The 11,868-nt window shown below is 31.8% G+C and overlaps 1 protein-coding gene across 2 annotated transcripts; it reads right to left on the bottom strand.

Annotated features, from left to right (window-relative positions):
* Positions 1-2,483: 2,483 nt before the first annotated feature.
* LOC114369469 (short-chain dehydrogenase TIC 32, chloroplastic-like) lies at positions 2,484-7,888 on the bottom strand. Of its 2 annotated transcripts, none has more exons than XR_003657635.1 (9): positions 7,123-7,539; positions 4,886-5,117; positions 4,626-4,705; positions 4,193-4,346; positions 3,766-3,844; positions 3,247-3,331; positions 3,085-3,131; positions 2,663-2,948; positions 2,484-2,635 (listed from the first exon to the last, which is right to left on the bottom strand). XR_003657635.1 is itself a non-coding variant. In XM_028326701.1 (9 exons), exons 2-9 carry the CDS (start codon positions 7,241-7,243, stop codon positions 2,775-2,777), a joined length of 972 nt encoding a protein of 323 aa, XP_028182502.1. In that variant the 5' UTR covers positions 7,244-7,295; positions 7,609-7,888; the 3' UTR covers positions 2,484-2,774. The 2 variants fall into 2 exon arrangements, 1 of the variants encoding a protein (XP_028182502.1); XM_028326701.1 differs by adding an exon at positions 7,609-7,888 and having other exon boundaries at positions 2,484-2,948; positions 7,123-7,295.
* Positions 7,889-11,868: the final 3,980 nt, after the last annotated feature.

Raw genomic sequence — 11,868 nt, 5'->3', positions numbered from 1 at the left:
TTCCAAATTACTTATGTAAAATGTTTTTTCGACACCTAAAACTTATTTGGTATTAAGAAAGGGATAAACAAAAAGTAAAATATAAATGTTACATAATATGATATACTTATAAAAAAAATAATGAACTCTAATTCATAAATTAACTAAAGTTGTTTAAACTCTAATTCAGCTTTGCACTCAAAATTAATATTTCAATAAAAAATCAACATATGAAAACTTACCTAAAATTAGATTAAATAGTAGTATTTCAACAAAGAATACATGATGAAACCAAACGCATACTGAATTTCATTAGGCAGTTTTATTTTGGGCGAGTGAATTTGATGTTTCTCTGTAAGATCGTGCATGATAGATTCTGGGAATAAATATAATTCTCGTAAATTACTGTAGCTTGCTGACATTTCTTGTTGTTTAGGGAGTTTCATATTGGTCAAATGGCATTATCATGATTATTGTACGTCGTTAACATTTCCTGTTGTTTAGAAAACAAATACTAACTGCATCTTTGGCAGCTACTATTTCCCCCAACCACCCTTCCTTAAAGGCGTGTAAGATTTGATGTCATGGAGCATTGGAGTGGCTCTCCAGTTTCCAACCTAACATGCTAAACCGAACCCACAAAGCATGTCAATAATTCTAGGCCTCACAACAACCCAGAACACAATCCATTCCGTGGAGACTGGAGTGTTCAACCTACCTCATTAGCCCATCAACCCCCACCCAAATCTCCAACAACCCCAGACCTCAAAAAGTAGCTTTTATTAGGTTGTTTTGTTCTACCTCCACATACTCTACCATTTCTTTTGCTTAATTAACATGCCAAAAGATATAGTCAATCATTTCATTAAAAAGAAATGGCATCACTCTTCCAACATTGAGATTATGGTTGGTCCAGTGAGAAAAAAAAAAAAAGAAGGAAGAAAAAAGGAAAAAAAAAAGATTACCAATTGGAATCTTCCAATTAATATTTCTTACAAAGTTAATAAATTAACATTTAGATAAAAGAAAACTCTCCCCACATATGTCATCATTCATTTATTTATTTTATTACACTTACAATTGGGTCTATAATTAAGTTTGTGCTGTGTGCAACCCAAAACATCAATGCATGATTTCTTTTTCATCTTAGGACCCAGAGCAGAGCTAGCTAGCTTCCTCAACATGTTTTTGTGGCTCTCTAATTTCATCCGTTCTTGGCCTCTACTAATCTATGCTGCCACTTGGGTTACTGTAATGACGTTTACGGTGGCAGTGGCTTCACTCTCCACAGAGGTGGCATTTGTCTCCGCCATATCTTCCTCTGAGAAGTGCAAGAGTGATGGGTCCCTTGTTAGAGTTAGGGTTCCGGTGGAGGAGACACCGTGTTTCCCAGCTCATCTTTTCACCAAGTCCCACATCGATGTCATCGTTCCACCGATCTTTGCAGCGCTCGTTGTAGCTGCTTCTGCTTGCGTAGTAAAAGTTGTGGGCCTATGGGAGCATGATTAAACCAACTCATGCAACTAAAACTTTCTATTCTTTGTGGAATCAAATTTATTCATGTGAATTTTATTCTCTGTTGAAAAAATTTGTCATTTTGAAAGTTCTATTTGAAGTTATTTAGGATTTGCTGCGTGTTTGGTTCTGCATTTCTCTCTTTAAATTTAAATGCGCGTAAATTTCTAATCTACTCTGGACTCTGTAGCTTCGGAGTCGGACGCAGAAGGACGCAACATAAGCAAGTTTTCAAATGAAAGCTAGTTAAGAGATAATTAATTATCTTTATAATTACATTTTTAAAATACATTTCTTAAAGTAAAATAAAAAGTTTAATAGAATAATATGATATAACGAGTTTTTTTAAGTTTAAAGTACAGGGTTTATGAACATTAATTGTTTAGCGCTCAAAATAAGTAAGTTGAACCGAACTCAACCTAACCTAATAAGAATTGATTTTGCTTGAAACTTAAGTTTGATATGAACATTTTTTCTATAGCTTAAGCTCAATTAAACTCATTAATTTAGTTCATAAATCAAATTCAATAAATTAGTGAGTTTAATTTAGTTCATAAATCAAATTCAATATGCTATTAACAAAACATGCTATTAAATTGGTTAATTGCATGTTTTGTTTTACCTTTAGAATATAATTTTCTGAAATTAATAATTATAACTTTCACATCTGAAACATGATTTTTCTATCTCAATAAGTTTTCAAACACGCTATTAGTTTACTGCAAATCCTAAATATACCCATTGTTTCCTCACTTTCGAGTTTGTAAATCCAATCAGCGAAGAATTAAATTCTCTAATATATATCCTTTATGATTTCAGAAGTTAACGCAAGTACGAGTTATAACTTGAACTAACATTGGAACCTGTGCAATACACGCACGTGGATATATATATATATATATATAAACTACTTACCAGTTAGTCTCATATATAACCAAATTTATTTGATGATGATGATTTGTCAAAATCTGATTAAACTAGTCAGCATATTCGCCTAAATCATCATTAACATACTTCTTTTACCTTAATTTTAATTTAAAGGATACGTTTGATACATAAATAAGAGTATATAAGACCTCTATATTACGCGTACAAAATACAAATGGAGTCAAGGACCAATGACCACGAATCATATGTTTAGGAAATAGCCTCCCCCATATATATATAGAACTTATGATTATAACTGTAGGGTGGATGGGTATATTAAGCATAATTAACGAGTTTTGATACACTGATATGAGGAAGACGAGGGTTTGGCACAAATACTATAGTGCAATCAATCAAGCTTTTGAAAGTGAATTAATCATCTTGTTGCTAAAATCCCACAGTTTCCTTCCTAAGAGTTCGTTTGACGCATGTGCACTTGGTGGGGACTCATTACAATCCTGAAGGTACTTCCCCGTTACCCCTTTCAAGCTTGGGTGTAGAGCGACATAGCACGTTGTGGCTGCTCCCTGCTCGGTCAAAATTAGAAAATAACAATTATTATGGATGACTCTATTTTTGAGCACTCTTAAATTGCAACATTTTGCACACATATATATTGGAATCTTAGCCACAATGAGGAAGACAAATTAATTGAATATATACCTGAGGGACGTTCTTCCATATCATGAAGGAGAACATCTTCAGAAAATCTGCTTCAAATTATATTATTGGCTTAGACAAGTATATAAGTAATGAAAAGAACATTAAATGCTTTTTGTTTTATTATGATTATTATTTGTCCGTATTTTTGGACAAATCACGTACTCATTAGTAAAGAAGAGTGTCTCATGAGAGGAGTCATTATCACCCCTGGGTGGACTGAGTTGGCCGTGATGTTAACACCTTCTGCCTGTATAAATTAATAAATGTATAAATGATAAGGATACTGATTAAAAAAAATGAATAGTTTTTATTAAAAAAAAACTTTCTATTTATTAATTCTTTCCACTACTAACCTTAAGATGCTAATTTCAAGACCCTAAATACGAAGGAAATCATCTACAGAAAAGATTTTCTTGTTTGTTAACACGGTGAAAGAAGTTATTGGTAGTGACTCAATGAATTATATGGTCAAAGTCAACAGTCAAAACCGAGTGTAAAATAAAAAAAATATAAATTCAGAACTAGAATTCCATTTAGATAGACAGCCATAAAATACCTAACTGCTAAAAGAATAGACATTACAAAAAATTGTCATTATCTCTCACACATTCATTTGTTATAGTTTACTCAATGTTTTGGTGTGTAAATAAAAAAAGGTTGTTGAAGCATTAGTAGTTTCACCTGTAAGCGACGAGAAAGCTCGTTTGTGTGTAATATGTTGGCTAACTTGGACTGTCCATAGGCCTTCTTCTCATGGTATCTGAAAAGTTATATTAATATTGGAACAAATAAATTGTAAAGCTATAGCTATCTATGCATCAATCACATTACACGTTTCCAAAGCTGAAGGACCGGAACTTACTACATGATGGGGACCCGACTTATCTAAGTTATTATAATATAAAATTAATGGAGTTATCTAACTTATTTTGTAAGTAAAAATGGGGTACTTAATCTTATTTTTAATTAAGGTAAATTGAACAACTCGCAAAATATTAACTCTTTTTTACTGTCACTTAGAAATTGTCAAGAATACTTGCTTTTAGACCATGTAGTAGTTTCTTCACCAAAAGAGGGAGGGAGAGGATTCAAAGTGTAACATACGTACCCATCTTCATCATTGATGGTATCAAATCGAATTCCTTCTTCGTAAGTGTAGAGATGAGCAATTGATGACAGATTTACGATCCTGCCCTCAATTCCAGTGTCTTTTGCGGTTTGTTTCATCTTGTCAAGAAGAAGGTTCGTCAAGAGGAAATGACCTGAGAAGTGAAAAAAGAGAGATAAGAATACAACAAATATTAAAACTATGAATGAGGAGTGCTAAGACCTTTTTGTTAATGTATTTTTATTTAATACATATATTATTAGTTAAAATTTATTGAAATCTATAAAATTATAAGAGAAACTAATTAAATATGGAGTGAAACTTGTAAAAGTTTGTTATTTTTAATAAATTTTAACTAATAGTAAGTGTGTTTAGAAGTATGTTATTAGTATTTCTCCTAAAACTATAAAAAATGAAATGCCCTTCACACTACCAAGATAATTTGTTGCAAACTGCATCTCAATCCCATCTTCTGTTTGCTGATAAGGGCAGAACATGACTCCAGCATTGTTTCTGAAACCAAAGATCAACATTGTCATTAGTAACAACTTCTGAACACGTTCTTTATTTCATGTTAGTTTTTTCTCTATCACATGTCAGGGGATATGGGAAATGGGGACAAAGAAATTCAATTGGTTCTTTAAATGAAATGAGCCCAACATTCAGAAAGAGAGAGAGGGTTGAGGAAAGCACATTAAGATGTTGAGAGGAAGACCAAGAGCAATGAAGTTGTCCACAAAGGTTCTGACAGACTTCAATGAGCATAGGTCGAGCTTCATTATGTCCACACATGCTGACTCGTCTTCCTGAAGTATGAGTTGTTTAGCTTCCTTTGCAGACTCCATGTTCCTGGCAGCAATTATTACATGGACCTTTCGAATTGCCAGAACACGTGCTGTCTCCAACCCTATGCCACTCGCTCCTCCTGCATTTTGACAAAACTCAGGTGTAATTCTTTTTTTATAACAAATGTTAATCGGTTAGTTTTTGTTAGGGAGAAATTCAATCACACGACTTTTTCTCTTTTTTTCTTCTCTTTTCATCATTAAATCAATCTTATATATATCTCAATCAACCTTATATATATCTCTTAGTTAGAGGGCACGATTACACTAATTATTACACTAATTAGTGAAGTGAGTTAACAATTCTAGTTGAAAAATATAACACAACAAATATATAAGGAACTACTTGATCACGCACAATTGGAGGATATACATCATTCTGAATCTTCAGTCCAACTATCCATCTTCATTTATGTTTTGTACTGATTCTCTTCTAAAAGTGTTTTCTACTTCATAACCTTAATTGAATTCGATTGTACTATATAGTCTCTACATTGTTTCTTACTTAATTTCTTCTTTACCATTCTCCTTTAACACCACCTGCCCCCGACCTGAGATAATGCCAAAGTATTTAATTAATTTTTATTCCGAAGAAGACTATTGAATTTTGTATGAAAGAAATAGATCCAAGAGAAAATTCGCCTAACGACAGCTTTTCTGATAGGAGAGTATTTGCTTTCCTTCTCTTTACTCCCACTGGATGTATAACAACTACTTGAGACATCTTTTATAGCAAAGGCATTAAATGAAAAATAATACTACAACAATACAAAGGAAAAATGATAAAATAATCAAGGATAAACAGATTAAAAATGATCGATAATAATTTTGGAAAGAATATTCGAATTGGAGACTGATAGATCTTAATTAACCAGGTTTTAAATCCATCAAAAACAATAATATATTTTCAAAACCGATAATGATCCTTTTGACATCTCTATATATTGAGTGCCTACTCCCTGTTAGAGGAAGAGATAAAAAGTGTTGAGAGATAAAATAATAGATGCAATTAGTAATTTGATAGATAGGAATAGAAACATAAAAAAATGTAGAGTGCAAAACTTAGAGGTGTGAAAAAATGAATCAAACTTATTTTAAAATTGAATAGAAGATATAGCAATAACTTGTTTAGTGTACCAAAAAACAATTACTTGTTTAGTTTAAAAAAAGTGTAATAAAAAAAACAATGAAAACAACAAAAATAAATGAAATAGGGGTGAGAATGAGGCCAAGCAAGCATGAGTAGCAAGATTCAACAAGACATCATAAAAAAATTAATCAAATCAGAAACATCTGCAAACTTAAAAACATTGCTACAAATGGAAAAGCAAGAGGCAGAAGTGGGAATTTCATATAAAGAAAACCCCCATCAAACATTCAGTGCCACAAAAAAAAATATTTTTTTTTGCTGGATCATGCAGAGCAATAGGGTCCACAATTAATCACAGCCTCAAACAGTGACTGCCATTATAACTCACATGTTGATGCCCTCCTCAACCATTTCAAATTTTTATTCACAGGATGGACCAAAAAAACACAAAAACAAAACCAGGAGAAGTGAACTGAAGACACAGGTGTATCCAGCGGTTACATATATCTTTACTCAAACAAATAGCTAAAAGAGGCAGGCCGGACAGACATGAAGGCAGTTAAATCATGCAAATTATTAATACCACTCAAGAGTCAGAATTATAACCAAGGTTTTAAATTTCGTGGCGGTTGTAATTTTGTCACAATCTTTAATATTGTGAAAAAGTTACAAACAAACGCAGCCATTAATACAGTTATAATTAGAGTCAGAATTATAACTAAGATTTTAAACTACAGTGGTGATTGCAGTTTTGTCACAATCTTAATATTGTGAAAAATCACAAACAAATGCGGCTGATACAACTATATTGATCCTGTAACACAAAAAAATCTCGAAGTCGCGACCAAAATTATGATCTTTTTTCAAAAATCTTGATTATAAGTTACATTAAGGTTTAACTTAATTAAAATAACATGAATAACAGGAACATATAAAATGTATTCACTGAACACTTGTGTGTCCTATGAAACTGGGTCAAAAAAGCAAACACAGACCTGTGATGATTGCAGTGAGATTGCTGGCATCAATTCCTTCAGTAACTTGTTCAGCAGTTGAGGAAGATCCGAATCCACTTAGTCCCGGCCTCCCAGTAACCAACGAAAAGATTCCCGCCATACTGAGCAGCAACGACTATACTAGCACGCACGCAAATAGAGAAAAACCAAATCTGTGTTCAAAGCACAAAGCTCAGTTTCCTTTTTAGGCTTAATCATATATCACTATATATATATATATATGTGCATGTTGGGGAAGCAAAGAATACTGCTACTACTATATCGGTTAATAAGGTGAATGTGAATGTGGGGATGAGATAGGAAATGGAACTAGAAGGTGTAGCGTGGGGCCTACGGTGTTAGCAATGAGAAGAGGGAAGAAAAGCATGAGCACTGAGCAGTGTAATTATAAAAATGAGGTTTGGGAGGTAGCAGGTTGCAAATTCCCTTGATTTGGACCAAAGTTTGGGTGTATTAAATTCTTACCGGTGAAGATCTGGTTGATAATTAAATTCCTTCCAACGACCAAACTACTAGTATTTTTTGATCTTACACACCAAAGAAAGTTATGGGGCCCATGCCGCTGTGTGAATAATATTGGAATGGAACCCATGTGAAGCGCCTCAACATATTTACGATTCTCAAAGCACTACAAAATTTTGTTCGGCCACAACGTCAGCGACACATGATGAATCTGTTTGTTTGTTCTTATGTTTCAGTGTACCTCTGTTCTTTAAATAATCCTTGGTAACAGAAACTCAGAAGTTGTTTACTCCGTTGGTGCCCGATCTATTTCTAACTGAATCAGATATACAAAACAAAACCCTTCTGCAATTTATTTAGGGCAAAATTTACCAAGTCTTCCGGAATTGCATACAACTTTCTAATTTTGCACCATATGTTTTTTTAGACTTAAGTGATCGACTAATATTTTTCAAATAATCAAGATAGAGTTGGTGTAATTTATTAATATTCGTTATAACAACAGAATTTGTATTTGATTTTTTAATTTATGTAAAATATGTATTAAATAAGTAACAATCACGTGAGATTAATATCTGATCTGATTTAGTGGGTTAAAAATTTTGATCTCCGACCAAGAAAAAAAAATATGTAATCAATATAATATTTTAAAAAAATTAAGAAAATATGATATATATATATATGATATATATATATATATATATATATATATATATATATATATATATATATATCAGTACCCTACAAATAAAAAAAAATATTGGACATGCAAGACTTTTGTTTTTTGGCACCACAAAACGTACCAGATCCCCAACTGAAGGGACAAGGAAGATGGTTGCGTCTCTCTCTGTTTTTCTTTCTCAACCTTTTCTGGTTAGTGTGTAAATGGACCACCACATATCCATCGAAATCCTCTCTTGTATGGTCATAAAATTTGATTACAACACAAACTAAATTTGGTTGACACTGTTTTGGCTTGGTTTTCTACCTACCCAAACAAGAGAATATCTCAAATGAACCTAAATTAATTTTAAAATAATTTTTTTGTAAGATTCATTTATGGTATTTTTTTCACTTATATAATATTCAACCTTCTGATTCTTACATGATGTGAGATTTGACTTTAAGTTGTACTCCAACAATTTTTTCTTCAGGTGTAAGTCTTATTCATATAATACCAATTGTTATGCAATTGAGGGGGATAAATGAAAAAATTTACACCAATAAATTATGAACAATCACGTAATGAATTTGATACAACACTTTAACTCAAAACTTTAAGATTGAGATTTATTGGTCTTATTCTCATTTATATGGGCTTCAACTTTTTCCTTTTATCTGAGGTGAAACTTCACCTCACACTTGAATTCTAATAAAAATAAAATTAAAATTTAATGTGGAAAAGTTTAAATTTAGAATATAGACTTATATTTGGGATGTGGATGGCTGGATTTGTGGCAAACGGCTGCAATGCATCTGGACGATGCGCCATCATGTCAATGCACCGCTGGGGGAGGCAATTGCACTCTCTATTTATCAAGTTGAAAGATTTTGATGTCCCGTTTTCATAATTGAATCGTTTTGTTTTGTCATTGCTTTTGCTAGCTGGAGTTGAATATTAGTTAGTCTCTTCCACGATTTCGTGGTCCAAACACATTTAATTAACAGATAAAACAGCTAAAGATATGATAAAGACCGAATTAATGTTTAAAGAGAGTAATTAAACATACGCCCACCAACTCGCAAAAGAAAAAACAGGTTAGTAAATTGATAATGCTTTAAGCAGTACTACTATTTGTATTTGGATGCCAATTACAAAACAATTATGCCCTCTTTTCATTAAAGACACATTATTTCAAGGAGGTTACTTGTACGTTAGCAAAGAGCGGCGGAAAACAATTGAGGAGGTAGAGTGATTTGCAAGGAGTTAACTTGAAATTATTTTAGCATAGTAATAATATGAACTATGAAGTCTCAAAGTGATACCTCATACCTATACTAGAAGATGAGTCGTAGTATTTATTAGTGAATTTAGTTGACCTTGAAATGTGTGGCAAATATTATCTTTGGTGAATTTAGTTTCTTGAAATGTGTGGCAAATATTATCTTTGGTGAAATATGGGAAGTTATTAAATGTCTTCAGTTCTGTTCCAATCAACAATTAGAGTTTAGTTTGCAATCCTATCAACAAGTATTTGAAGTAACAAAATACAACTAACATCATGGAAGAACATGTATATATATGAGACTTTTTTAAGAGAGCGTTATGTCTTAAACGTAATTAGATTGTCCTTATAATCTACACTGTTGTAGGTTTAACAAGCCATTTAAGATTTTGTAGTCTAGGGTACTGGCCTTGACTTAAGAGATTGACTCTTATTGTCCTTAGTAGCCAAAGGGACCTGGTTGAGATGTCAAGTCTCTATTATTAGGGTACCCCAAGTGGAGTATGTTGGACTAAGCTTGTTCAAATGCCAGCCGCGGATTGAAATATGATTATTACACAGTTCAAAATGCACCATATAAATCCCAAAAAGCAATCATTTCACAATTAAGATGTATATATACTAGTAAAGAAGGGCCTTTCAAAAATAAAGTATAATTTGTATGTATGAATAATTTTAGGTTTTTGCAAATAATGTTATATTACTAGAATTATCTATATAATTACATATTATCATTGTATAATAATGTTTTTTAATTGCTAGAATAATAACTACTTTTTTATGCATGTCATTTCTTTTGTCTTTATCATATTGTTTCAACGTCGAACTTTATTAAAGTAGTGTCTAATAATTGTCACACACTTAGATATTTTTCATGTCAATGCTATCTAAAGTAACCAAAATAATAGAATAATAGATTAAATCAAACAGTGAGAGACATCAAGTAGATTGATTGTCATAAATATATAGAAAGTGCATATTATTTTATTGTGAATAAATGTGACATAATTAAATAAAAGAGAGAGAAAAATCAAATGGGATATTGTGATGTTAAAAAAATACTCTAAAAAAAATCAAAACTCATTAATATTTTTTACGACATAAATCTTACCATAAATTCATTTTATGAAATAGATATTAAGAATCCACTAAGTCTACTACCAAATGAATCTTGCACTCTCCTTAAATACTTTGGAAAAAAAAAATTTAATATCCATAATCGTTCTACTTGATTTTAATATGAGTGTTTTCATTAGAGATTGGAGAATAAACACATTATTGTGGTCTAAACCAAAAAAATTAATCTCACACTCCTGAACACACATTATAATATAAAATTTATAATTAAAAATTGTTTTAATATATGTTTCGATTAAATTCAATAGTTAAAATATTTTGGACTAAAATATAAAGCAAACGTGCACTAACCAAAAACTTGATCGGAGAAGTGATTTTGTTTTTCTATTTGTCAATAGACAGATATTTTGGGTCTGAATTGATTTGGAGACAGACATAACGTATAGTGCATGGCCCAATGGCTCTTGCACAACACAGTTGCTTGATCCGCTGATTAAGGTGTTATCTAACATCTATCAACCATCGCATTACAAATGCCAACCAGTTATAACGGTTAAGGTCAAATGAAAAAGAATTGCTAAAACTTAAGTAAACATTTCAGCCAGCCTAATTAAGAGGAAACAGAATTATATTTTTTTTCAAACTCTGCTGCTTGATTTCCAATGCCGTCAAGCTCAAGCACATTACTCGCCATACCATTTTGGGATTTGACCTCTCAATAGGTATTCTACGTCTTGGTACGTTTGAATGGATAGTAAGTTGATAGTATTTTAGATGTTGAACAGATTGGTAGGATTTTATAGCCTGCCTTTTCATTGTGAATGGGCATATATTTATATAAAAATAAATAAGAATGAGCATATGCAATAACTTAAAAAATATAAGATTATTAGAAAATGGTGAAGGAAGGAGGGAGGAGGGATAAGTTGGGTTTAAATATCTCAATTGATATTTTTAACAAAACTAACAAATTAATATTTTAAAAAAATTACAATAACCTAACTTAGGAATCATGACATCATTGACCTCGGGTACAGTACGTTTCAGAGAGGAAAATATAAGGAAAATAAAAACTTAAAATGCTTATTTCAATAAAGGAAGGTAAATAAGGAAAAGAAAATTTAATAAAAATAAAACAATTTTTTTGTTAACTTTTTCTCCTAACAAATCATGAACCTACTTGGGCCATACTCCATTTCCATTTTATTTTTTTGTGGTAAGGGTCTTGTCGTTATTTTAA

This window comes from Glycine soja, chromosome 10, assembly GCF_004193775.1.
Source record: "Glycine soja cultivar W05 chromosome 10, ASM419377v2, whole genome shotgun sequence".
Taxonomy (NCBI): domain Eukaryota; kingdom Viridiplantae; phylum Streptophyta; class Magnoliopsida; order Fabales; family Fabaceae; genus Glycine; species Glycine soja.
Note: the sequence above shows the minus strand (reverse complement) of the source record. Positions and strands in the feature narration are given on the sequence as shown.